This window comes from Lissotriton vulgaris, chromosome 6 (assembly GCF_964263255.1).
Source record: "Lissotriton vulgaris chromosome 6, aLisVul1.2, whole genome shotgun sequence".
Taxonomy (NCBI): domain Eukaryota; kingdom Metazoa; phylum Chordata; class Amphibia; order Caudata; family Salamandridae; genus Lissotriton; species Lissotriton vulgaris.
The window spans coordinates 595,181,216-595,207,974 of record NC_141694.1 but is presented as its reverse complement, the minus strand read 5'-3'; the positions used below and the strand labels follow the sequence as shown (position 1 = coordinate 595,207,974).

Here is a 26,759-nt window from a genome sequence, read left to right as displayed (position 1 = left end):
CAAAGAAGCGAGCCGCCGCTGTCATCGTCGCATTGCCGAAGCGCGGTGCATCACCGGAGAAGCGGGACGCTGCCACAGAGGTCGCAGTCGCATCACCAGAGAAGCGCATCGCAGGGCCTGTCGCGGCTCCAAAGATCATCGAGTCACCGCACGGCCGTCAGGCGTGCACGCATCACACCAACGTTGTCACATCACAACCAAGACGCCATTTTGCAGCATCGCACCGAAGAAGAGTATCGCATCGAGGTGCCATCTTGTCGCATCATACCGGAGAGCAGTAAGAAACCGACACATCAAGGAAACAAGCATCAACTCACCTGCGCAGCAGTAAGGAACCGACGCATCCACTCCCCTGCATGTAAGGAACCAACGCATCACCTTCCCTGCAACCCTTTTGTTTCTTTGCTTTACGCATTCAAGGTACATTGAGAATAAAGTGTTGCATTTACAACTTGAGAGAACTGAGCTATTTTATAACATTTTAAAGTCTATTTTTGAGTACAATATTGTGGATTTTTGTCGTTTGGTCTTGTGTTAAGTCTATATAAAAATACTTATTTTTATAATACAACCTGTGTGGTGTCCATCTGTAGTGTTGTCGCTGTATTACTTTATGTGTTCACAAATGCTTTACACAATGCCTCTGAGATAAGCCTGCCTGCTCGTGCCAAGCTACTAAGGGGGTGAGCAGGGGTTATTTTAGGAGTGTAGCCCCTTACCCTGACTAGACACAAGGGTCCCTATTCGTCAAAGTTACCTACCACTGCCAACTAGAGACCCCAAAATCTAACAGGGTACGTTGCGATGTCACAGTTGAAGCACTGTCTCATCCTGGACTATAGTGTGACCAGCCCAGAACCCCTCCCATCCTCCACAGTATGTGCAGGTCACCTGAGCATAGATCAAACAACAGCATGGCCATGAGTCTCGGTTCCACTGTAACTGAGGAGCTGGCAGATTAAATGTGCCTAAGCATAGATCATAAAAGGAGCTGTCATAGTGAGAGACAGAGTAGACTAAACTCCCTCCCTGTGCACAGACGCAGGCTGATTATATATAAAAGATCTCTGATTGTCTGCAGACCCGTACCTCGGTCTATAGATGGTAGCTCTACATCATAGGTGCTGTCATGCTCTGCTCCCTGAAAGGTCCCTCTCCTACGTATTCCCAAACAGCTGCAGCTGTATGTTTTGTCTAGATGCTAGGGTCTGACTAGAGCAGAATGACAAGGGGCATTGTTGTTCGACCTTGTTCACAATGTTCAGACTACATCCCAGGAACCTGCAAAGTGTGAACAGAACAGTGGGTTCTCATGTGAAAATATCAAAAGAAGCATTTGCAAAATAGGGGACAGTCTGTAGCGTACTCATGCCAACTTAGGGAAGACGACAATGTCCCCAAGGGCCACGTGACAATAGGAAAGAGTGGGATCTATCTATGCCTGTGAATGTTGAACTCCGACCTCTTGCCTGAATGCAGCCTCCAAAGCCCAAAACTGTGATGCCAGCAGCATCACTGGCCGACAGTGGATACCAGCATAGTCTTCCATGGCGCTGTAGGGCTTTAGAAAATTAAGCCATATGTTATGAGTCACACTGCAGAAAGTTTATTTACTGCCTGGCTTCCTGCTCCTTGCTCTGAATGAGGTGGGGCAGGTGCCTGGGACTGGCAGCCCATACTTAAATACATTGATTTATTTGGAGATATGATATGTGATCGTATCTCTAAATAAATCGACATATAGTCAATATTTTTTGCAGAAAATATTTAGGAATTTCAAAAGGCGGCAGTCCCAGCACCCTAAAGAAGAAATTAGCCCGCCATTTCCTTTCATAAGAGGGAGGAGGAGACATAAGAATGGAAGGCGGATTTCAGACCAGAAGTACAGCGGTGCCGCCCCAGTGAAGTATCCGTATCTATGATCTGCAGTGTGTTGTATTGACTTTTCTTTTAACAAAGAGAAGCATTGGGTTGGGCAATCTGTTATTGTGCCACCTTAACGTACCTCCACAATATCAATCTGAGAAGCCTGCAACTTCTTGCCTTCTCAACCACTGTGAGTCACGCTCTGGAAGCGTAGTACTTGGACTAGTTTCCAAAGCCATAGTAGCACAGACTGTAGGATACCAGAGGCAAATAGCGTAGACCCAGTAACCCCTGCAGCCCCAAGGTCCCACCCCCATATGGGGTTTGACATATGCTCAGAGCTGAGTGTGCATACTTGTGCAAGCAAAGGCAAATGCTGTTCCATAATCGATTATCTAGATTTAGTGCTGTGGTGAATTTGTGTGTAGCTAATAACAGCCTTTTGTCTGTTAATATGTCTTGAAATGTGTTTTGCTGTTCTCAAAATGCATGGTCTTTCTGTCCACCACCTCCAGGGATGGACAAAAAACTAGGCCAAACCCGGTCTGGGGTTGCTTGTGTTCCTGCCGGTGGGGCCTGGCCTAGGAATTTGGGCCGATCTGTTCCTATTGGAGCAGGAGCATGACTGATTTGCATATGGCAGGTCTATGTGTAAACCAGCATGGCGGGCCATAAACTATGGTTTGGAACACAACCGTAAGCCATTGCCAGTGGCAAGCATTTCTTCTAGCTTATGTTTCTTGCAAAACATAAAGGCCCCCATTAAGATGGCGGGCGGACTTTGCCCGCCCACCATCCCTGTGGAAAACGGGACCGCCCGCGAAGTGAGCGGCCGTCCCGCCATGCCAATTATAATGCGCCCGCCACACTGGCGGGAGCATCATGCATTTTTAACATTGCGGCGGGCGGTGCTGAAAGCACCGCCCGCCGCAATGTTAAAAATGCATGTATGCATTTGCATACACAGAGCGGCAGGCACTGCGCGGTGCCTGACTCTTTGTGTATGCAAATGCAGGGGGGTACCACAGGTACCCCCCCATGTGCACCCCCCCTCTCACCTTCACCATGCGGGCCCGCAGGGGGCCCCCAAAGTAAAGACTGCATGCCTTTCTGAGGCGGCATTGCCACCACGGAAAGGCATCTTTATGAGGCCATCCTAATATGGCTGGCGGTGTCTGAATGAATGAATGAATGAAAATAAATTTATAACGCGCAAAACTCAGTGGAAGACACCACCAGCAATACAAACCCTTTTTCGCCCCGGGAACCATTGTAATATGGTGGGGGGAAATAGGTGGCGGGCGGGGTCGATGTCGGGCGGATCACCACTGCCTGCATGGCAGTAGCGATCCGCCCGACATCCTAATGGGCCCCAAAGTCGGGCACAACCTCTTCCGTATCGGAAAGCACATGAACAAGCCCCAGTATAGTGTATGGAACACTGCCACTTTGTTTATCCGCACATCGCATTACACAGTGTTGGGCTTTGCTGTTGTCTCTTCTGTGGTCCCTGTCTTCATACGTATTTTTTATTGGTTGGCTTCGACAGTATGGCAGATGTATGGATATGATTGTTGTATGACTGACTATATGAGAGAGAAGTGTTGTGTAATGTTGTTGATGATTTTAATAGTAATTATTTTGCCTTGATTCCCTTGGACTGGGGGACATTTTTGAGATACATTATTGTTTTCGTGGGTGCATTCTGAAGAAGAATATGTATGTTCACTTTAATTGATTTTTTCTATTAAATATGTAAAAATATTATAAAACTATTGAAAATATTTAGAGATTTCTCTACGTTTAATAAATTATTTTTGTATAACACATTTTTGATATCTTTACTATTTTCCATTTTCTGTTGGCTTTGTTACTCATTTTTCTGTTCCCTACTTGGGACATCTATTTGCTTATTGAGAGACGCCACACGCTCATTCTATACCATAGGCAGGTGACTTCTACTCCCTTCTTTCGTAGGGTTATATATATATAGTCTAATTTTCCCGAAACCACCTGCCTGTATATTTTTTTCGGGATCCCATTTATGTCGTTTGTAGTTTGGGTTTTGCTGTTGGGTCAAGGAGTGTTGTAATGTTCACCCTCAGACGAATCCCTCAAATATTCTTTCCTGTCTCTTAGGGCCAGATGTAGGTGGCCCAATACCGGTCAGTAACGACCGAAATTACCGAATTTGGGCCGTTACCGACCGGTATTGGGCATTTGGGATGCAGGTGGCCTAAATTGCAAATTCGGTAATTTACTGATTCTGTATTTTATGGAATCAGTAAATTACAGATTCCTTAAAATACCGAATCAGTAAATTACAGAATTTGCAATGTAGGGAGCACTCAAATGAGTGCTTTTCCCATTTTAGGATTCGTTATTTACCACCAACTATAAGTTGGTGGTAAATAAGGAATACCTTTGAAAATGCAAATCTTTGCATTTTCAACTGTGCCATGTGGCAGACATACATGCCCTTAGGGTATGTATGTGTGCCACATCTGCACACAAGCACGATTCAGGGGTGCAACAGGGTGTCAAAGTGACACCCTTGCACCCTTGAATGTTTCCCCCATTTTACCGAACCGGTATTTACCGATTCGGTAATTGTCATTCATTCCTATAGGAATGAATGGCAATTACAGAATCGGTAAATACCGAATCGGTAAATTACCAAATTTGCAATGTAGGGAGCACTCAAATGAGTGCTTTTCCCATTTTAGGATTCGTTATTTACCACCAACTATAAGTTGGTGGTAAATAAGGAATACCTTTGAAAATGCAAATCTGTGCTTTTTCAACTGTGCCATGTGGCAGACATACATGCCCTTAAGGCATGTATGTGTGCCACATCTGCACACAAGCACGATTCAGGGGTGCAACAGGGTGTCAAAGTGACACCCTGGCACCCTTGAATGTTTCCCCCATTTCACCGAACCGGTATTTACCGATTCGGTAATTGTCATTCATTCCTATGGGCCTCCAGGCCCATAGGAATGAATGGCAATTACCGAATCGGTAAATACCGATTCTGTAAATACCTATCTTACCGATTCGGTAATTTTTACTGAAAATTTATCTACATCCCATTTACCTATTCTTAAATACCGAATCGGTAAAATTCGGTATTTAAGAATAGGTACATTGGGATTACCTACATCTGGCCCTTAGTGTTGAACACTCCTGCAAATGTAGCTCTCAGTAAATAGTTTTTAGTAGTTCCTGGGAGAAATTGTCTGTTGCTTCACATATTTCCAACAGATAAACCAAGCTTTGGAAGTTGTTTTGGTTTCTGGATCTCTTTTGACCCTCCATGGTTACTACTACTCAACGCAAACCAAGTTATCATTTTAGGATTATGAGGGATTGAATCAAAATCTTGTGCCTGCTGCAAGGTGTATGCACAAAAAAAAAACATAGCTCATTGAATTACAGCTTGTTACCATCAGGTTACAAAAGGTTCTCTTTAGGAAAAGCAATAACCCACTGCCCTCTCTAATACAGAGCGGAAATCTGTGACATATTCCACCAGGAGGTAAATTATTCATCTGGGCTATTTTTTTTTAAATATTTCAAACTTGTGATGAAATAGTTATCTCAAATCTCTCCAGCAAGTGAATTAATCCCCTCAGTTATCTTATCATTATGCCCTGACACATGCTGGGCAAACATAGATTTCTGCAACGGGTGCCTGAACCTCTAGTATTATGATAAAATGTAGTCTGTTTGTGACAAATGACAGCAGTCTGAGTCTCTTTACTGTACCATTGCTCCTTTGTGCTGATTTACTTAAGGGCCACATTTGTATAGATATTGGATAGGCGGAGTGTCCTGAACTCTGCTCAAGCACTCTACAGGGCATTTTAGACAAAGCACAGAACTGACATCCAACAGAGCACATATACCCAATGCGGCTGGGCATGAATGTGAGCACAGCAACAAGTATCACTAATCACGTCCATGGTATACCATCCAACAGCTCATTGTAGAAAAATGCTGAACCCACCACAAACACATCAGATATACTACATCCCTGGATATTACCCCCCTCACAGCAGCACTCTACACCATGACAGACCATACACTACACTATAACCAAATACTTAAAAATCAAGCTCCTGACATACAATATATAAATAGATGAGATACTTTTGTTTCATGCAATGCCAGTGCAGAAAGAAAACTGCAGTAAAAGCAAAATTAGTTGTAAGTACTGGAAAAATCCTATTCCTCTGAAATATTATGGTTCAAAGTGTAAACACTTTTATTTGATTTCAAAAGATTTTATTAGAAGAGATTTATAGACACAGTACAGACCGGGTGAAGGCAATAACAGCTCGGTTATGCGCCGGTGAGGTTACACTTGGCGACTTGCTGGCCGGCTCGTTCGTTCAGTTCAGGTATACTTTATGATGGTTCGGCGTGCTAGGGCTAAGCTTTATTGCTTATTGCCTCCACAAGGGGGGAAGAGAAAAGGTAGGAAGAGAGAGAGAGAGGCGGACAGGGTGGTTGATGCTCCTTGTTTTGGAGCCATCCTGCTAGGGTTCTTCCTGTGTGAGGGTCGGGAGTGCGTGTAGTCTATGGTCCTGTATGCTGTCTACAGAGGTTTGTATGAGTCTAGATAGTTGTCTAGGGTGTTCCACATCTCTCCTTTCCTACTGGCGTCTGGTGTGTGTTTTGATGTTATGTTGTCTGCCCCTCTGAGGAAGGTGACCCAGTTGAACCAGCTCTTGAAGGTTGTTTTCCCTGTGTCTTTCCAGTTTGCAAGGATTGATTTGACTGCCGCTGTAAGTAGGATGTCTATTAGTTCGCTATCACTGATTTGTAAAACACTGAGACAAGTCCAGTTGAACCAATAACAAATAGAACCTGAGACAGCAACCCAGAAGCATAAGGTTGAGAATCTTGTTCGACAATTGTGAAAGAACCATTTTGATGTAGTTGAAACCCTGTGTTTGCAACGCCACCCTAAGAACAGTTCTTCATTTAAGGCACCTTCATAAGAGTGGAAATGTTATCAGAGACGTTTCAAGGTATGGGCAGAGAGGGCAATTGCACAGTGCCACCACTTTCCAAGGGCCCCCTTGGTCAGGTATTCTTACTTTCACTCTCTCACACTCTTTCTGTATCAGAATCTCTCTTTGCTTTTCTCTACCCATTGACTTTCTCTTTGCAGTGTCATTTTTAGTAACTTTGGTTTCCCGGGAAGGGTAATGAAAATTTCAATACTGTATGGCATCCTGCATGGTGTAATTAGCAGCAAATATGCAATAAAGTTCAAGTTTTTTCCAAACAGGAGGCCCCAGAATATTCCTTACCCAGGGCTCCAAAAATCCTTAAGATGGCACTGAATGTTAGCTACTCATTGGGGAGAGGGTGTGGCCTAACAGCTTACGCGTTTGACCTTGAAGCTCGGGAACCGGGTTCGAGTCTCTGGAGGGACACTAAACATGGTGTGATTCTGGACAAATCACTTAATCTTTCTGTCCCTAACAAAAAATGTGCCCGTCAGTAATTTAAAAAGTGCTCTTGTAAAGCGTTCCAACACCTTCAGGTCTAGTTTGCTCTACATAAAACGACCCCAAAAAATGACTCCATCAATGTGGTTGTCAGCCTGAGGTCTAGGAACCCCTGGAGGGTCTGTGAAGCCTACTCAAGGGGTCTGCAACTGTTTAGAAAATGCAATAATGTTAACAGATGAATAAAATGTACATGAATAATGAAAATAATAACTTTCTGAAAATGTAAAAAAAACTTTAAATTGGGGCCTAAAAATTAAGTTAGTGTTCTCAGGGTGATTCGTGGTAGCAGCGCAAGTACATCTAACAGATTGTAGTATGGACGATGAATGACCTCAGTTGAATTTTGAAAAAGTCCAACCTTCCCATTAAATTTAAAAGTTTTATTTTTTTATATGTTTCATCAATCATGTATTGTTTGACTAATGCTTTTTTCTGTTTTTTTTGTTTATTATTTAGTGATGCAAATCATCGAAAATACCTAGGGTGAGGTCCAAGGCTTCTAGTTATAACTCAGTGAGGGGTTCCCGGATTCCAATAACCATTGAGGAGGGGGTCTCCAGATTCCTTGAATGATTGAGTGGGGATCCACAGAAGTCAAAAGGTTACGAATAATTACTTTATCACATTGAACAAGTGAAGCCTGTCACAAGGTCAGCTAGCAGAGAAGCTCTATTCTGCATCCATGGCTGTTGCTGTCCTTCACCAAGAACCTGGAAAATTCCCCTTTAGGTGAAGGAACATAGACAAGAATCCATGTGGCAATTTTGCACACACAAAACATGCTGCCAATTTACACAAAGTAAGAAAGCCACATTTATTTTGAGGCGTTAATTTCAGGCTTAATGCACGCTTGGTAAGTCAGCATACTAAAACACACTCTCAATGCACAAACACTGACAGAGTTAAAATTGACTTCAACCTTTTATGCATACTAGCAGGGCCTAACACAGTTAAAAGATGCTCTACATGGGACAGGTGCAGATTCAGAACTATGTTTAATTGGGAAATACAGCGTATCATGCATTTTCAATAGCATTTAAAAGTCAGGCCTGGTGCTTTCTCATGGAATGGAGGCCAGATATGGTTTACAAGAGGGTCTCCAACTGCTACTGTAGCCCTGAAGCTACCTCTGAATAGCTCACCTGTGAGCAGCCCAGCTTGTTAAATTAGAAAGCTTTTGCTTGGTTGAAATAATATACATAAACAAAATTGAGATTATATAAAACTAATATTATTAGTAGCTCTCAATGCGTTACATGGAATATAAGTAGCTCTCAGTACAGAAAAGGTTGGAGATCCTTAAAAGACTTTAAAGTAGCGATATGCAAATATGTTCGGGAGATCACAAATTGGCACGGCACGTTGAAAAAGACACTAGAGTTTTTTTTAAACGATTTCTTTTATTTATACCTGGAGTACAAATGGTAGCATAGGTCACTAAGGTATGTATATGTCTATCAGTCGGTACACAACTTCTCGGGGCGCAAAGCTGATGTATCATGGGTCTGGTACATTAATTCTATAGATGGCCTTATTATTATCATTCATGGCTTCCTTAAGACACTGGATTGGTTAAGGGGATACTTTTAATATAATTATAAGCTTTTATTGCATTAGTTATTGGCCACGATTTGATTGATCCAGGCATTATAGTTGCAGACTTCGGTGTATACAGTTGGGTGGCCCTTCATGGCGCAATCGTATCCCCAAGACACAACCCCCTGAAGCTGTCCGTTACATGCGAGGGGTCCTCCAGAGTCTCCCTGAAAAGGAAACAGAAAGATGGTGCATTAGAAATTGTCATTTGTTCAACAGACAGTTAAGAAATAGGGTTTGGGTACTTGAAATTTATGAATGGCAAATATATTAACAAATTAGTAAATATTTTAAAATACCATGCCATTTGCAAATAATATCCAATCACATACAATTCAGTAACAAATGGAAGTGATTAACAGGTCCTGGTAGAAGTAGCAAATTGACATTTTTTATTGATTGTGTATGTGCAGGAAGGAACTCCTTCCTGCATTTAACCAATCATCCATGGCGTTTTACTGCAGAATGCGGCACACATAGAAAAAGCAAAAACAATCAGAAATAAAAGTATAGCTCCTCGTTTTGCCTTTCTAACGCCTGCTATTGCATTGTGTTAGTTTTTGGCCCTGCCTCAGATCCTTGTAAATCGGTGCAGCATCAAAAAGCAATTGGTGTTGCGGTGGAACCCTGCCTGAAAGGGTACCATATATCCAAAGTGGTGTTAAACCACAAAACGTTGCTTAACGCCACTTTATAAATATGGAGCAGGGCATTGTGCCACAGGAACTTTTTTAAAGTGCCCTTCCTGTTGCGCAATGCCCTTCTAAATATGCCCCGCAAACTTTTGAGTAATGTTAAAACTTTTCATGCACGTTTTCAGGAAACATAGATTATACTGGTGCTAGTGATTTAGTACTGACATCTGGGCAGGCTGACTGTTGCAGCAATAACATTTTGCACTAGGGCAATATCAAACGGTCCATCTGCAAAACTGCACCAACCCGGCATGTTTAACGTGATCCAACGAGTGGGCAACTGTGGGTCTCCTCATTTTAATTTCACAAAAAGTCTGCGTAGTAACCTAGTTCCTCTTTTCCAAACAGCTTTGTGGATGTTTGATGTTTGGAGTTAGAACAAGGAAGGGGCTAAATAATCATGTGTTCCATTCCAGGTGACGGGTAATTGTTGTTATTAATCTTATTACAGTATTTCAATCAATTATGCCACTGAGTGGAGGAACCCTGTGTAAAAAACTGCAGTGCTGCAGTGATAGAACGTGGAAAAGTGTGCAGCACTAACTCTACAAACAGCGTGCCAATGATGTAGTTGGCGATTCTTGTACAACAAAATTCAGACCTTATTTAAGAAAAGTGTTGCATCGCTGGGGAAAAACAGCGATGCAAAACTTTTCATTGCGCCCTCCCTCCGACAAATTGGATGCGCCGTATTTACAGTACGACACTCCATGTCGCAAGGATGGCACAGATACGTCAAGCATCCTGACGTATCTCGTGGCACAGTAATGACGCATTGCTGGAGCGTGTCCATAATCTGACGCAACTCCAGCAATGTGTCATTACACATAGGGCGATTCCCATGTGAAAAGCCCTGCGTCAAGCCTTACGCCTGTTTGAAGCAGGATTCGAGGCAGTCAAGTCGTAGAAGTGGTGCAGTGAAATCTCATTGATTTCACTGTACCACTTCTGGAAGCCTTTTTTACATTGGAACGCCCAACCTGCATACATTTACCTGATGCAGGTATAATGGGTATAATGTAGCGCAGGCATTTACAAAGCAGCGCATCTTCCGAGATGCATCCCTTTGTATATAGGGTGCATTATGGCACATTGGTTACACCGCTGCAGCGTCACTGAAAAGCAACGCAACAGCAGCGTAAGGCCTTCATAAGGCGTAAGGCATCAGCTATAGTGCAAAAGGGAGACAGTTGCATCTTGGATGGGACTTTGTACTTGAGATAGACCCTTGAGCACAAATTCCTACACGATGACAACTAGCAAATCGTAAACCACGTAAGATATGCAAATATTACGCAAAGGAATATCACGTACTGTGCCTCGTTCCCCTTTTTTGAGTCTGGTTCATTTGGCCCCTGCACTCACCCAAAGCTATTTCACTATTTCAATAGATTGGCTTTGGACCAAGCAACGGGCCTCTTCTTCTGGCTCCGCCATGTTACTTCCCCTTTACATACAAAAGGAGGGGTTTGCTTTTGGGCAACGCAAAACATTTTTGACACTGTAACTGCATCAGATCTCAGAAGAATGTAGCCTTTGCATGTGAAAGTTGAATGCTGCTGCAATCTGTGTCACTTCGCATGCCCACCAATACACGCTTTCTTCTGACAATGAGGTGCATAAGCAGCAGTCAGGAAAATGGCGTTTCCATCCACCACAAATGCACCTCTGCTTTCTTTTTTCATACTTTCTTCAGAGGAGAAACATTCTTAAGACAAGCATTTGCAAAGCAATTGGACTTGCCTTTGGGACCTTATATGTATTTAGCTATGCAACACATTAGCCTGGCTGCCGGTGGACAAAAGAGTCAGGCAACAGAGCGAAGGGGCTGAGCAACTGACAAATAGCAAGCTATTACAAATCTATGAGACCAGGGCCGGTCCTAGGATATGTGGGGCCCCAGGCAGAATAGGAACATGTGAGGCCCCTAAACAGATACGACACAGGATCAGATTGAGTCGGCTAAGAAAGTTTTATTTTTCCTTTGAACTAAAATTACCCCTCACCCCCACAGTTAACAGCTAACAACCAATTTCTTTCACATTATTGTTTTGACCAATAAGTAGCTCTTTCACACACATTTGCATAGAATCACAACTGGAATGCAGGACCATTGCTCTTTGTGCTCTGCAGAGAGGCCACATTTTGAATGGTCATTGAATCTGAACACCTTTTCCAACCACAGACTGGCACAGTGTGAAAGTCATACTGCCTGCAGCCTCAACTCCAAGGTGCTCAACAGTAGCCTGTTATAGACACCTGGAGGCGGCTCAGTACAAAAGGAGCATCATCCAAGAGTAATACGCTGTGAGATGAAATACAGAAACACACATGCTGGAAACAGCTAGCACTATATGGGAATGCAAGATTAAGTAAAGCATGGGAAATAATAACAGGAACAAAATTACTGCCATTGATTACCCTAACAGCAGGACCACTGGAATTATGTGGCAGGAGAGGGCTAAATTATGTGGCAGGGTGAGTAAATTATGTGGCAAGAAAAGGAAAATTATGCGGCATAACCCAGCACATTTTGAAATAGTATTACTTCATTTTTTTGCCACTTTTAAACTTGGTAACACTGTTTGGGCACTGGTTGCACCACTTTAGTACCAATTTAACACTCAAATTTAGCAGTGGGAACAGAAAGTTGTCTATTCCAGCGTTTCAAAGGGCCTTCCCACATGTGGCAAGACGTGTCGCTGCATTTTTAGTAGCTTTTGAACTGTTTGAGATAGAAAGCAGTTTTGTTGTAAAAATCTGTAGATTATGCAACAGCTGATGGATTATGTGGCAAATACATCAAATGCATAATTATGCAGAAAATTCCGCCACCGCACAATCGCATAATTCCAGTGGCCCTACCTAACATGCAGCATCAGACTGGGACAGAAAATAGACCCTGTACCAAAATAAAAGGGGCCCCCATTAGCGAGTTAGTTAGCTAGAAAAGTGCCCCATGTTTGCAAACTAGGGCGGTTTTAAACTTGTAAAGACATGCTGTATACATTTTTTGTAAGGTATGGAAGACTGCACTGATTTCAGTTTGCTGCAGGCAATGTTTGCTTTGATATCATAAAAACCAACAGTAAAAACCGGCTCACCTGACCATAAAGCAGTTCAACAACTAGCCAAAACAACAGCCTACATACTGACCTGACAGTAGGGCTTTAAGTGGGAGGACAAAATCTGTCATTGCTTCCAGATAAATATTACAGCAAGTAAAATTACAACTGCAACAAGCCAGTACTCTTGGCTTTGTCAGTGGTTATTAGTTGCATAAGATGAATTAGCAGCATCTACAGGTTCCTTGTATATAATATTGTAAATACTCCAGTTCTGACATGATTAGACTGAAAGAACTATAAGGAGTCTCGTTGGAGCTGCATTAAAGGCAGCAATGGGTGGCACTGCAGCAGAGTTAAGAATTGTTTTTTCCCTCTGAGGGTGAGGTCAAAAATGGAGAGTGGGTCCATCTCATCACCTGCTTTTCAGAACTTTCATTCATTGTGCAGACACTGGATTAATGTTTTTTGCAAGCAAAGTTAAGGACATGAATATAGGGCCCCTTTTCAATGTCCATTTTAATTTACTACCGGGTCTAAGACTTGAATGACCCAGCACACTTTAAACCCCGCTCCATCCACTTTTGCATGCTGATTCTGCTCCTCTGCCTGCACCTCTTGTCTCAATGCCACGCACACACCTATCTGCTCCTCCCCACTGTATTCCATTTGTCTTGCCCCTTTTATTCGCCTCTCTGTTCCATTTCCACTTGTCCTTGGTGAGCAGTTTCCAATGTGATGCGCCGCCATCGCCACTCTATCCTTTGCTGTGGCCCTGAAGGACATTCTGTCTTTTATTCATACAGGGGCGGGCCACTTCACAGGCAAGGGCACTCAAATTACCTGCCTGATTGGTGTCATCAATATGCAAATGCAGCCATTAGGTCCACAGAGACGGGCCAGCAAGGGAGATTGACATAAAAAAATTAAAATATAAACTCTTAAGGGGACCCCTGGGCATCAGACTTCTGATGTCTTTAAAGGTGTGAGGCCCCGTGGCTGCGAGCAGGCGCAGGGCCCTGGGCAGCTGCGTATGCTGCCCATGCCTAGCGCCGGCCCTGTATGAGACATAACATTAACAAAAGATAAGTGATGTCTACCTCCCTGTAACAGAGTTTCCTTTCCGAGTGATATTGTAGCAAAATGAGATTCTGGAGAAAAACTTAATTAAGGAATTCTCTTCGGGACATACTTTCTGAAAAAACCGTTTCACTGATTTTACCCTCCTCATAAATGGCATTCTGAGGGTGTCGACTCTATCCTGGTTCATGACCTTCACGTCGGAAACAATTATTGTTTTTTTTGTTCCAGGATCACAAGCTCACTTATTTCTCTTTCCCTGGTGCAATCTTCCCACCCCGTGTCTCTTTCTTCCCCTTTTGGTCTAACCTCCCTTCTGCTACTCTTACCCATGTATGTCTACCTATAGTTTAGCCCAAACAGTTAAAACGTTATTTAAAATGCAGCGACACGTGTTGCGGTGCAGTGAAAGGCCCTTGGCAAAGCTGGACCGGTCTCCTTTCTGTTGCTTATTGGTACAATTGGGTGTTAAACAAGCGCTAATGAGGTGAACCACTACCCAGACAGTGTTCACAAGTTTATCAAGTAAAGGGTGAACTAGCAGCGGCTGGCAGATTGGCAGTCTCGCGCTCACAGAATGCACCCAAGTTGGGATTACGGTTCATTTAGAGGTTACCCGAGAGGAGCTGTGAAATAACTTCGCCATTTAGGCATCATTATACTTTATGACCCGTGGAAGGAGAATGCAACTTTAGCGACCAGAAGCTAATTACCTGCCGCTGGGTATACTCAACCAACCACAACCCCTATGCCGGACTTTTCGATGAGTGCTGCTGGGCAAAAGACTGCCATATCACACTTGTCATCTCCTACTTGTACCTGAATACAGAGTTGCACCAGCCGCTCGTGCCTTTCCGTGGGAAACGCCCTTTTCACTAACAAGGGCAACACCGGCGTCTATTATTTTTAATGAGGGCTCTAAAAACCAGCGCCACGCGTTGGGCATCAGATCTGTGTAATTCTGAGTAGCAAGAGCGCAAAGGTCTGCGCAGAACTAGGAAAATGCAAAGTACCAAGTACGCCCTGCTCAGCGCAACTCTGGGGGTGCCCTAGGCGATCCAAGTTAATAACCCAAATACCACGCTGGTGCCTCATAAAGATGGAGGAAATCATGCAAATATTTCTAAATCCACTTTTTCTTCATAAAACACAAACTACTGTCAGTACCGGCGACCATCCTTAACATGGACCCACAAAGGGTGCCCGAGACCAGATGGCAGCGCCAGCTAATTTTAATTAAAGATGCATTAAGAAAACCGGCATTTCGCCACCTTTCAACCATGCTGGGTACAGGAGCGGTATCTCGATACCGGATAGCAGCATGATGTGCCCCAAGAGGGTTGCCACTAAACAGTGATCTGGATAGAATGGGGCAGAAGATAATCTTCAGATATAAGCAAACATCTCAGGTGTCGAACCCCAATATCGGATGAAATATACCCCCCACCACTCAATGAAGCAGAACTTTTTCATGTACTCTTTCTCATTGCCAGTACAATGAATATAACCGGCCTATGTGTCCCTGTGTTTAAGTTCTGCATTCACCCCTCTCCCATTATCAGTACCACCCACGCTACCGACAGCAGCCCTCCTTTGTTCATTCAGCCTTTAGTCAGGGTGTTTATAGGAGGCGCATGGCTCGGTTACCCCAGACCAATCACCCAGTGGTTTCGCCAAATGTCGTCCTTGTGCGTAACTTAGGTAGCCTGCTCGCCATCTTCATCAGTCTTGAGCCGCTTGGCCTGGGTCTCATAGACACCCTCCTCATAGTTGTACTCCTCATTCGGCTGTTCATCTTTTCCTCGCCAAGCAAGAGGGCTGAATCATTCCTGTACACTTCCTTGTTGTGCAGCATGGCATCTCCTTGTTTAGAGAGATTGGGCAATGATGGTGGATGCTACTGCTTCGGTCAGCACAGCAGCTGCAAACAACTGCCAGAGCGTGTGCCCCCACACCACAGAAAACTCTCCCTTGCAGTGTCAGACCAAGCACCCACCTTGTGTTTATCCTATTGGCTGCCATTACCCTGCCTTAAATTCTAATTGGTTACTGTTGAGTCTTGTCACCGATGGGGCTGGTTCTTTACCCACCCTCCCATATGGTGCGATCGCCTTCTTAAAACCCGTTCATTAGGCCACCAATTTCTTCCTCTTACGATAGTATCTGTTCTTATTGGAGACAACGAACTATCGTATGCCCCCATCCCTCGTCTAGCTGCTACATAAAAAAACAATGCCCAAAATCGAAAGCGCCCACAGCGCGCAAATTCCTGTCTGAAGAAGGTAGGACAAACTAAATAAAAAACAATAGTACTTTAGAACTCTAAAAACAAGCATTTGCAATGCAATAGGACTTGCATTTACGCGAGACTTATTAAATTGAAAACAGGAGTGCAGGCGGGCAAGAAGGCACGAACGGGAGAGGAGGGTGCGAGGGGCCCGAGAATTCGTGGACTACAGGAGGTGAGGGGGAGGGATGGGAAGAAAATAGTATTTGAAGTAAAGGGGCCAGTAACCATGGAAGGATACAAATGACAACACAGCCGTCACGAGGAGGGACTAACAAGCCAAAAATGAACCGGATGGCAGCATTTAGGACCTAAGCCAATGAAAATAATGGGCGAAGAGTGGGCGGAGCTTCCACGCTATGCTGAATACTGCATGCCTCGCAAAGTGAGCACCGCATGCACGCTGCTGCTGTAGGCTCGACCTAAAAAATGTGTGGGTACCTTCAGCCTTGCAGTGATGTATTTTGTATTAACTTTACTTTCTTAAGCACATGAACTCCCAGTGGTCTTCCTCATTCTTACAGAGGAGGAGTAGATGTTAAAGGTTCTTATAGTTTGAGAAGTAAAAAGGATTTAAAAAAAATAGAGAATGTAGTTTTGCAGTACTCTCTCGTTTATCCGGCTGTCTTTTGGGCTATCTGAAAAAACGTAGCTAAAACCCACATTACAACTCCCAAAATACAGATTCCTTAGAAAGCGGTAATTCAGGGATGTAGAGATACTGTGGTATACTGAGTGGTACCATGGGTGTGCCACGGAAACAGAAGTTACTGCACTCAACTCCCTTCATCCTTATACATTTTTGGGGATTCGTCTTGTCCATAAATGTCATCAGATTATAGCTAGTGAAATGTCTGGGTTGGAAACTCCAGGAATGTGGTATTCCCACCCTACTAAAATATCCGAATTCGGCAGGTATCTCTGTTTGGACAGACACAAACTTGGAATGGGATCCCAAGTTTACAGATCAGCCACTGTTTGCTACAAAATGTCAGCAGGACCTTGCTGAGATCGTTTTTTCATTTGATAAAGCCTGTTTGTTAACAAAGCTAGAAACCCCTGCAGTTTTTAGGTTTCGCCTATTATCATTCGCTTGCGAATGTAATAGCCGAAAATTCAAGTGCTCCATCGACTCGTGAAACCACTGCGGTTTTTTCACAGTACATGTGAGTCACGTGACCACAAAAGCGGGTCACGTGACCACACAAGCACGCGCATCTCCCTAATCCGCCTGCCACACTTCTCCTCCCCTCGCTTGCATTCCCGCCCCCCACCAGGCTCTCCCGCCCCCATCCGGCTTCCCTCCACGCATCTCCTCCCCTCGCTCTCATTCCCGCCCCCCCACCAGGCTCTCCCGCCTCCATCCGTGCTTGTTAGCTATGTGCCTTAAGATGCTTACGTTCCAAGGTGAAGGAATTCTACCATTCAGCCGGACTAGCTTGGCCGCCATATTCAAACGTGGCTGTGTATCTTCAATGTAATAGTTATAATGGTGCAGTATGTGTATTGTGGCTGTGTATCTCGTGCTTTATCACGGGATGCACAGCGGTATTATACATTGTGTGGCTCTGGCCGATGTTCCTGGTTCCAACTCGTTGAGAGGGCGGTTGGAGTGAGTCGGACCGTTGCTGTGGACATGCGGGTACCTGGTCGTAGCCTCCTGTTAATTGTGAGACAATAAACGCGTCTCCAACGTTATTTTGCTTGGTCTTTTCATTTGATACGCAACGTATATTGGCGACTAAGGTCTCCGAAGTTATTCTGCTAGGTCTCTTCATTTCATAAGCTGCAACAAATAGGTCGGTTAAATTACATATTTGAAAGCGTTCTTTGTGTTTCATTAAAATGTCACAATTTCATAAGACTCAACGCTAACCATTACTTTTCGCCGCCACATATTCATATGGGTCATTTACGTCACGCAGCTTGGATTGCTTTGGGCTCGGTGGCAGGAGGCGAGGCTGAACTAAATGGTAGTCTGCCGAGTATTCTATCTTTTGTGTCTATTACGCTTCGACTCTTGCATTATTGTCCATTGTCTTTGTCTATGTGCATGTCTGGGAGCCTGGAGTGTCTGCCAGCAGGGACCGTATTCAGAAGTGGAGGAAGCGCCGAGGGCTGAGAGCTGGGCGGCGGTGAGGCAGGCTGAAGTGTGACAGGCTTCAGCTGCTGGGCACAGATCCCCCTATCTTGCTGCTGTCTCCTTATTCCTGCACTCACCTTGATCGCCCGGGAGGGGCCGAGGCGACAGCATGAAGGTGACCATTGTTCTCGAGGAGTGCTTGAAGGACTCACCCCGTTTCAGGTACAAAAGGGCCCTGTCGTCCTTTGTATTCTTCGCACTTATCACCTGTACACCTTCGATGGCAGTTTTTGAGTACCCTGGCTAAGGGGCAGGGCTGCAGGCTCAGCGTTTGTCTTAAAGAAATTGTCCTGAAATGCACAGCACTCTATTGACCTTATTACAAACATTTGTTCAGGGGTAGTGCACATTATCGTATTAATAAATCCTATATTATTAACAAGAGAAACAAGTCTGCTGAGGCTGATGGAGCCCTGCAGGTTCAAGATTCTTGTTTCTTGTGCAACTGTCTGATAGAACATTAATATGATAAGGACTTGTGTATTCATACGCTGCACACATACATACCCATGTATTTGTTGAGAAAAAAGTATCACTTGAAACCCGTATGCATTAGCAATTATTTTTACTGCTTTCTCTTCTTGCATTTGCCCGCAAGAGTGTCCTTTGTTATTCTTTTGCAATAATGCGTTGCATTAACAGGATGTTGCCTGATAATAGTGTGCAAACGTGCTCTCAAATTTTTGTCCAGTGAAGGCACTCCCGACCATTTCCTTTTAACCCTTCTTCTGATCACTCGTCAAGAGTGCTGTCTGATGATGTGCCGCAAGATATTTTCCACGGTGATCCTTTGCATCAACTTTAAACAAGTTTTCTGCAAGAGGTTTACCTCCGTTATCTTTTGCCAGGGTTTCCCCATGGTCTTTTGCAAAGTCTTTTTCCTGGATAAATGACTGCAAAAGTTTTTAACATAGTACAGCGAGTCCCCTAAAAGTTAATTTAGGATCCTTAATTTTCTAAGCAGCCATAAACCTTGCCTACAGATATATTTAGCATTCCACTGTAAAGTACTGCAAACAATTGACATGTGACCGTACGGAGGAAAAACATTCAAGCAAACAAAGACTTTCATTATACTATTATGCACTTTCAGAATTAAACTGATATGGACATAAAATGGGGTGATGGCTGGCTCATCGTGAATATTCTGTTGACCCGTATGCCCTTATCAACTAATAGAGACAACGAATTGCACTGCATACATCAAACTACCTCATCAGTGAGGAAAGATGTGCATATTTGGTTCTAACACCTTCTACTATCGTTTTTCACATTTAGAAAAATCTCCATCCACTAAACAGGAATCTTTCGTAGTCTGCGAACTTTAGCCTTTTTTGTGAAATCGACTGGACACTTACTATGCCGCCTGCCACACTTCTACTCCCCTCGCTCGCATTTTATATTTATATATTGTTATTGACAATGCCAATAACGATATATAAATTTAAAATGTCATTTACAAAACCAATAGCTCCAACTTTCCAAATGCGAAACCTATTGGCAACGCCAGTGCTTGTTTAAGATGGCGATCTTATAGTTATACCCATCATTCATGCTAACATAGAACACAAAGGCACTCATGTGCAAAGAATACATTTGGCAAAAGTGGTCACAATTTGAGCATCGACTTTTACCTAATGAATTGGTATTTTCCGAACCACCCTATGTACTCGTAGGTCAGTTCACAAAATACCGAATTGTAGTGGGTCGCAATTTTTCACACCTCATGAATATTAACGAGGTTGGTTGCACATAACCCACTAGTATTCGCTATCTTCACAGAGATTGTGGCCTGCTGTGATCAGCAGACCACCTTGTCTGTGATTGCTTTTATATTAAGCAATATTTTTTTTAAATGACACACGTTTAGCTTAAAAGAAACTAGGACAACTTTTTTTTAAATGGTTTCTTTTTTCAATAAGCTTCAGTGAGAGTTGACACTCATCCCGTGGACCACTGCCAACTGTCCCTGAAGCTTTTTTCAAGATTCCCCAAGGACAAGGAGTCCAAAGGGACCTCCCTTCACTTTTTCAAAACATCTCAACTTGGGTAGCAGGGTCGGATTTTAATCACAATTAGGCCCGGGCAGTCCCAAAAAGTGGCCCAAATTCCCCGATCAGGACCTTTCATGAAACACCATTTGGTTTATCTCATTTGACTCCTTTACAGAGAAATGCCCAAATAATTAAGCATTTTAAAACATATAGCCAGTAACATTGGTGAAAAATATAAACACTGCTTATGGCCGAGCGGGCGTGATGAAATTAAATGGTCCAAGGGCCACACATCGGCTCTGGTTAAGGGTGCCCACCTGACTGGTTATTTTACCAGCAGAAAATAAATTTTTATGTCCTGGCTGTTAAGAAAATGAAGAAAATCCCCAAAAGCCAGCATGCTTTTTTGTCTGATCATTATGTACTTTAAACAGGAAGTGGCAAAAACACTTTAAAATGTATTCTAAACTGCCTTAATTGATGGTGTCTGATAGTTAAGCTAAACAAAGGCAGATTTATATGAGCATCAGTTATATGACGCAAGATCGAATCCATTTTAGGTACCAGAGGTTTATATGATTTGGCCAGAATCACAGGATGTTGAGACAACGCCGAGTGGTAGGGTTGAGGTAGGCACAACAGCTATTAAATCACCAGGGCTCCCAGTGAGGCCCAGCGCCCACCCTCCATGCCCACCTTGACTTGAATGGGAGGCCAGGAGGTGGAGGGCTCAAGTGAAAGGTACTGCTTCTGGGCCGGGTTTGCATATTACGCATTACAGGGGCCTGGCGGGTGCCATGAAAGGCAATAGGGCCCTAATGGCGGTTGACCAATGCCCTAAAAAGGCATGGGCCACAGGTGCCCCGTATGCACCAGCCCATCACCCAATGCCCGACTGCCCATATTCTCAATTCGACGCTGCTTGGAAGTAAGTAACTTGTCAATGTTTTGCAATCAGATTTTGCTGGCAAAATATCGATACAACAGGGACAGTATCGCCATTTGGAAGGGACGTCCAAAACACACCCATCCCAAATACAGATTTTGAAACCATTTCTAAACCCATTTAATGATCTGGAAAACCTTTTCAGATTCACTAACTGGGTTTAGTACATTTGAAAAAGAGTTTTAGTATTTACCAACCCTCTTATTTACCTAATCAGAGGGTTTGCGAATGCTAACACCCTTTGTACATAAGGAGCGAAGTGCTGTATTGCAACCCTGAGCAGAGACTGATGTTCTCACCTGGCAGGTGCTTTGACCTCCCTGCATGAACCCGGCACAGATCACGTTGTTTGTGTAGTAGTACGGATAGGCTTGCTGGCACTGTGCGTTGGAGATGATAGGCACATTCAGGCACTGGAGAACATTGGGATACACCACTGGAAGAAGAAGATGCCATCAGATGAAACAAAGTGAGGATTTGTTACTAACACTCAGTTAATTTAAGCAAAATGTTGTACAAGTGAAGATTGCAAGGATTTGCACATTTCGAAAAATTTTATTTGAGGATGAATCCTTTTGTAAAAATGTTTTTGTGAGTGAATTATTTTGTTAAAGTCAGTTATTGCTCATTTTCTTTTTTTGCAAAACCTATTTTAGAAGAATTGGTCCCCCCAAACGCAACCATTGCAACAGCAAGATTACACAAGTATGCGAGGAGCATATCCCTGCATTTGTCCAGTGGCACCTCCTCCTCTAAGGTGGAGGACCGTCACCCGAGTGCTTTGCAACAGTGCTTTGCGAAATAAAGGAAAAATAAAATGAGAATAACTCGAGGCTATTATCATTCAATTTTTTCCTTCTGCTGCAGCTTTGGGAGCGGGCGGGGCTGCTCTGGTGAGAGAGGAGCAGGGGGAGGAATGGTGGCACACTGTAAGTGGTCATGGGTGTTTGAACGGCCGTCTGGCGGCAGCCAAACAGTCATATGCACTTAGCATGTTCTCCACTCAGGCTGCATTGACGGAGATCATGCCCAGGCTCCCATTCCCTGGCTGAGCGCCATACCACGGCACTCAGACCAATCACAATGCTGCATTGCAGCATTGTGATTTGTCCAGGGGAGCCTCAGCCTGGGTGCTTCCTGTTCCTTTCTGGCCCGGGGAGACGACAATGGGACAATAGAGGTGAGGCGCGGCGAGGGAGTAAGTCTTTTTTGTACTTTTTTTACAGAAACAACTCCAATTACTCAGGTGTAATTACAAATTATCTTAGCCCCAGTTAATCCTAAACTGTGAATATACTTTCCGCAGATCGTGGAAATAGCATCTATATTTTTGTACATTTCTTTATAAATTTTGCACAGGAGTTTATAGTCGTACAGTAGCCGAAGAAAAATGTTTAGCTGCGGGACATTAGTATGCAAATTTGCAATATTGTGTAGAGACAAACATAGAAATGACCTACGTTGCTGTTATACTGTTCTCAGGCACAGACATAATACCATGCACCTGTTTATGCATGCAAAAATAGACGCGGACAGCGCCATTTTACCTCCATTGGTCACTGTATTTCCCCATCCAGATGTGAGGCACCAGGTACCAGCTGCTGCACAGCTGGTTGGCAGAGCAATCGGAGTGACGTACTGGTTGTACTGTGCCGGCTGAGAAAGCTTGACCAGCATGATGTCGTTATTTTGATTCTGGGAGTTGTAGTTCGGATGCTTGATGACTTTAGATACTTGTATGGCTTGTTCCCTGCCTTCAGCGACAGTCGTATCGTATTCACCAAGGTAGGCTACCAAGGTGTTAGCCCTAGCAAGGGAAAAAACATGGATGAAGATGAGAGATCCTAGACAATATCAGTGACAGGCAGAGGAATGTAAACAAAATGTTTTACATTGAACATCTGTAGGCCAATCCCAAAGCATCAGCGCTTACCAATGCCAAGCACTCTTCCAGATGCCACCTTTGAAAGGAGTGAACCTAAACCACTCTTAAAGAGGTGAAAACATAACCACCCCTATCACTTGTTTACCAAATGTGCTATTGCCACTTCCACCAATAAAGTAAACAGCAAGCACAATCACTTTAATTCTCCCAATATACTCAAGTGCGTTAATAAATATATATGGGTTAACTACGACCTAAAAACAAGCACACCAGCTACTTCTGAATCACCTCAATAAACAACGCTTTGAAGGATATACTGTCTCATTTCAAGCAGTTCACACTAAACAACTGAAAAGCAATGCAATATAACACAAAAGTAAAATATCCTGAAGGAATTGGACCTATTAAGGTAAAAGGAAGGCTGTTGTCACTGTTTCACACCGATTACTCTCTCTGGTGCTGATGTTCGACCTAGATGAGCAACCATCTGCAAATAAATCAGAAGCAACCACATTGTTCCATTTGTCTGTCCCTCCCCTGGTGAATCTATGAAAACTCTCCTCACCACACAGACCAGAAGCAAGTCTGGGAAAGAGTCATTGGATGCTCCACATCAATTTCGATCACACAATTGAGCTATTTCTGTTTTTGAGGACTTCATGATCACTTAGCAAACGTTATATAGCTGGCCTTCTGCTTTCTGCCGTGTAGGAAAGTGATCCTTTTTGGTTGCCCCCCACTTTTTGCCTGGTGTTGATGGATTGTGTCTAAGTGTGCCCTGGGTTCCTGCCAAACAGGTACCCAGGGCCTATGTGCTTTCCCTAAAACTGCACTGTTGCACACCCAATTGGCAACTCTCTCGCCACATGTAAGTTCCTTGTAAAAGGTACCATGGGTACAAGGGCCCTGTGACCAGGGCTGGCCTCTCAGGGCTACAGCATGTATTGTGCCACCTTTAGAGGCCCTGAACCTCGATACACACACACAGCCATTGCAAGCTGAGTGTTTTTGTGTTCTTTGGGAGCATCATTCACCCTGAGGGAACCGTGGTTCTAACCTCAAAAATCCAACTCTCACAACCAAGTACTTACTTTAAACCGATAACTTCATTTCCTCCCATAGGATTGCATTGACTGCTTTTTTTGTGAAAAATGTTCGAAATGTGAAGTTGGAAATCGTATGAGAACTTAAGAAACTGTGTGTTTACAAAAACGGACTTACTTTTTATTTAGGAAAGGTCCCAGTGTTACATCTAGCCATATTACACTGAGTAGAAAAGCAAATCTGTAATGTAAGCTCAAAAGTAATCGTAAAGTAATTGCAAAGTAACTGACAAATAATTTCACCTGTTTCTGAACATATGACCTACATGTAACTACATTCAACTGCATTCAATTGTATTATCAGAAAACTACTATTTTACTTACCTGTATCAAGTCGGATTTGGCTCTAAAAATACAATGGAATAGAGAAATATTTGTATACAAAATAGTTGGCCAGAGTTCAGTCTTTGAGTGTGTGAAATCATGTCTTGCTTGAGTGTGTAAATACATGCTTAACACTACCCTCTGATAAAGCCTTACTGCTCGACCACACTATCACAATAGAGAGTAAATTATTATCTACTCAACCTCCGAAACTCTTTAGTGGATCCACTGGACTCTGTGCACACTATACCGTACTTTGGTACAGTATATACAGAGCCAGCTTCCTACATGCAGCAACTGTCAAGGTGGAAACACTATTTTGGAAAAAGTGCTGATCTTGTGTCCAAAACCCACCCACTGCTGGCTCATGAATTCAAGTGATATTCTAAATGTAATCTTGCCACAAAACTTTGTAGGTAATATTTTCTTTTAATCTACTTGGCTGACACATCAATGTAAAGTGAAATTGCTCGAACTATTGGTAAGGGTCACACTCCTGGGAGTCACAGCAAGCTGGCTGAGAGCCAGCGAACGCCATCAGTTGATCAGTGGTTGAACGCAGTCTGCCAGATCAACAGATTGAAAGGGAACTTGTCGCTAATGGCGAATCATGTCTACCCTTAAGACAACAGAGACTCTACTAGTCCGTCCACCTTTTAAACAACACAACAACAGGAAGAGAAGACCGTCGTAACAAAGTTAAATTTGAGAAGTGGCCCTGATGAACATAAGTGCTATCTCCAGATATATATATATATACATCCTGCATCTTGTGTAAACAAAAGAATCTTCTCTTGAGCAGTTATGATATGCCTATGCATCCACCCTGTTCATTCCTTTCTATAATCCTGCCCCTTTATGAACCCCTTGACTTTTTGTTCCTCTGCTAGGCAGCCAGCACTACCCAATCGCCTTCTTAGACCCTTTCAACACGTGCATTGAATGTTTCTTTACTTCTCCACCTTTTGTCTCTCCTTTTCTCTGCCCCCTCCTCTGATCTGCCCCCCTATAGGGTGACCAACCGTCCGTAAATTTCACGGACAGTCCGTAATTTCGGCCGTCTGTCCGTTGTCCGTGAAGGATTCTTTAATGGACGCCATTTGTCCGTAATTTTAACCCCAGGCACCGGTCGCACTACCCTACAGCCGGCACAGCTTCCACCCACCTATCTTCTTGACTCTGTTCCAAAGCTCAGAAACCAGCATTATTGGAGAGGCACAGCGGGATGGCAACCCTCACACCTTCAGCCCTTGATGACCCGTTAAGAGGTGCTTGAAGGTGACTGAGAGGGGGGGGGCTGCAGCTTCAGGAGCAGGGGTATCTATTCAGATGCAAACAGCCCTGAATGCGCCATGTCTCTGCGATTTAGGAGGGCTTCACACATTTCCTTTCAGCCCAGGGCCCCAAGCATCCTAGAACCGGCCCTGATTACACGACGGCGCAGCACTGGTTCTCTTCACAGAGCTTAAATATTGTCACTACATTGTGAACAAACCTCGGTTCTTCAAACATGCAGTCTTAATTTAATAAAATAAAGAAATGGCACAATCGCACCCACACAGATTAACAAAGTATGGTGGACAATCAGTCTCCTGGAGTATCTCCTGTAAGTACTGTACATCACAGTGGGGGATGGCAAAACTAACATTTTGGAAAGAGCCTGATTTCTCGTTGTCTTGACCAGGAGGCAGTGAGGAGCCCTACCCCACCCAGAAAGAGACCAAGATTATACTAGAATACTGCATGCCCCCCCCCCCTGTGCCCACCCTGGTGGATCCTGTTCCCCCTCCTTTGTTGGCTCCTTCCCCGCCCCTGTGATGGCTCCTGTCCCCCCCTCCCCTGCCCCCCCCCCGGTGGTGGATCCTGTCTCTGCCATGGGTGGCTTCTGTCCCAGTCCTGGAATGGCTCATACAGCGCAGGTGAAGTTCTTGATAGGCCTCTTGTCAAAAAGGCTCAGCTCAAAATTAATATGAAAAGGTGGGCGAGTGAGTAAGTGGAGGGATGGGTGGATGGCTGGATGAATTAGTGAAAGGGTGAATGGATGAATGAAAGATTGAATAGATGGATAATGAGAGAGGATGGATGGATTGATGAGTGAGTGGAAGGATGGAAGAGAGAAAAGGGAAATAGCTGGATGTATAGGTGGAAGGGTAGCTGGATGGGTAAAAGGGTGGATGGGTGAGTGAAAGCATGGATGAGTGAAAAGGTGCATGATGAGTGAGTGAGTGGGTGGATGGATGAGTGACATGA

At 43.9% G+C, this 26,759-nt stretch overlaps 1 protein-coding gene across 1 annotated transcript in view; it reads right to left on the bottom strand.

Moving 5' to 3' along the window:
• Positions 1-8,945: 8,945 nt before the first annotated feature.
• Positions 8,946-26,759, bottom strand: part of LOC147707754 (trypsin-like) — a 49,986-nt gene continuing 32,172 nt past the window's right edge. Inside the window, exons 3-5 of the mRNA XM_086925665.1 lie at positions 22,745-23,004; positions 21,497-21,633; positions 8,946-9,154 (exon numbers count right to left, since the gene is read on the bottom strand). Coding sequence (XP_086781791.1) covers positions 9,005-9,154; positions 21,497-21,633; positions 22,745-23,004 — 547 coding nt within the window. The 3' untranslated portion in view covers positions 8,946-9,004. The remainder of the gene's footprint in view (positions 9,155-21,496; positions 21,634-22,744; positions 23,005-26,759) is intronic.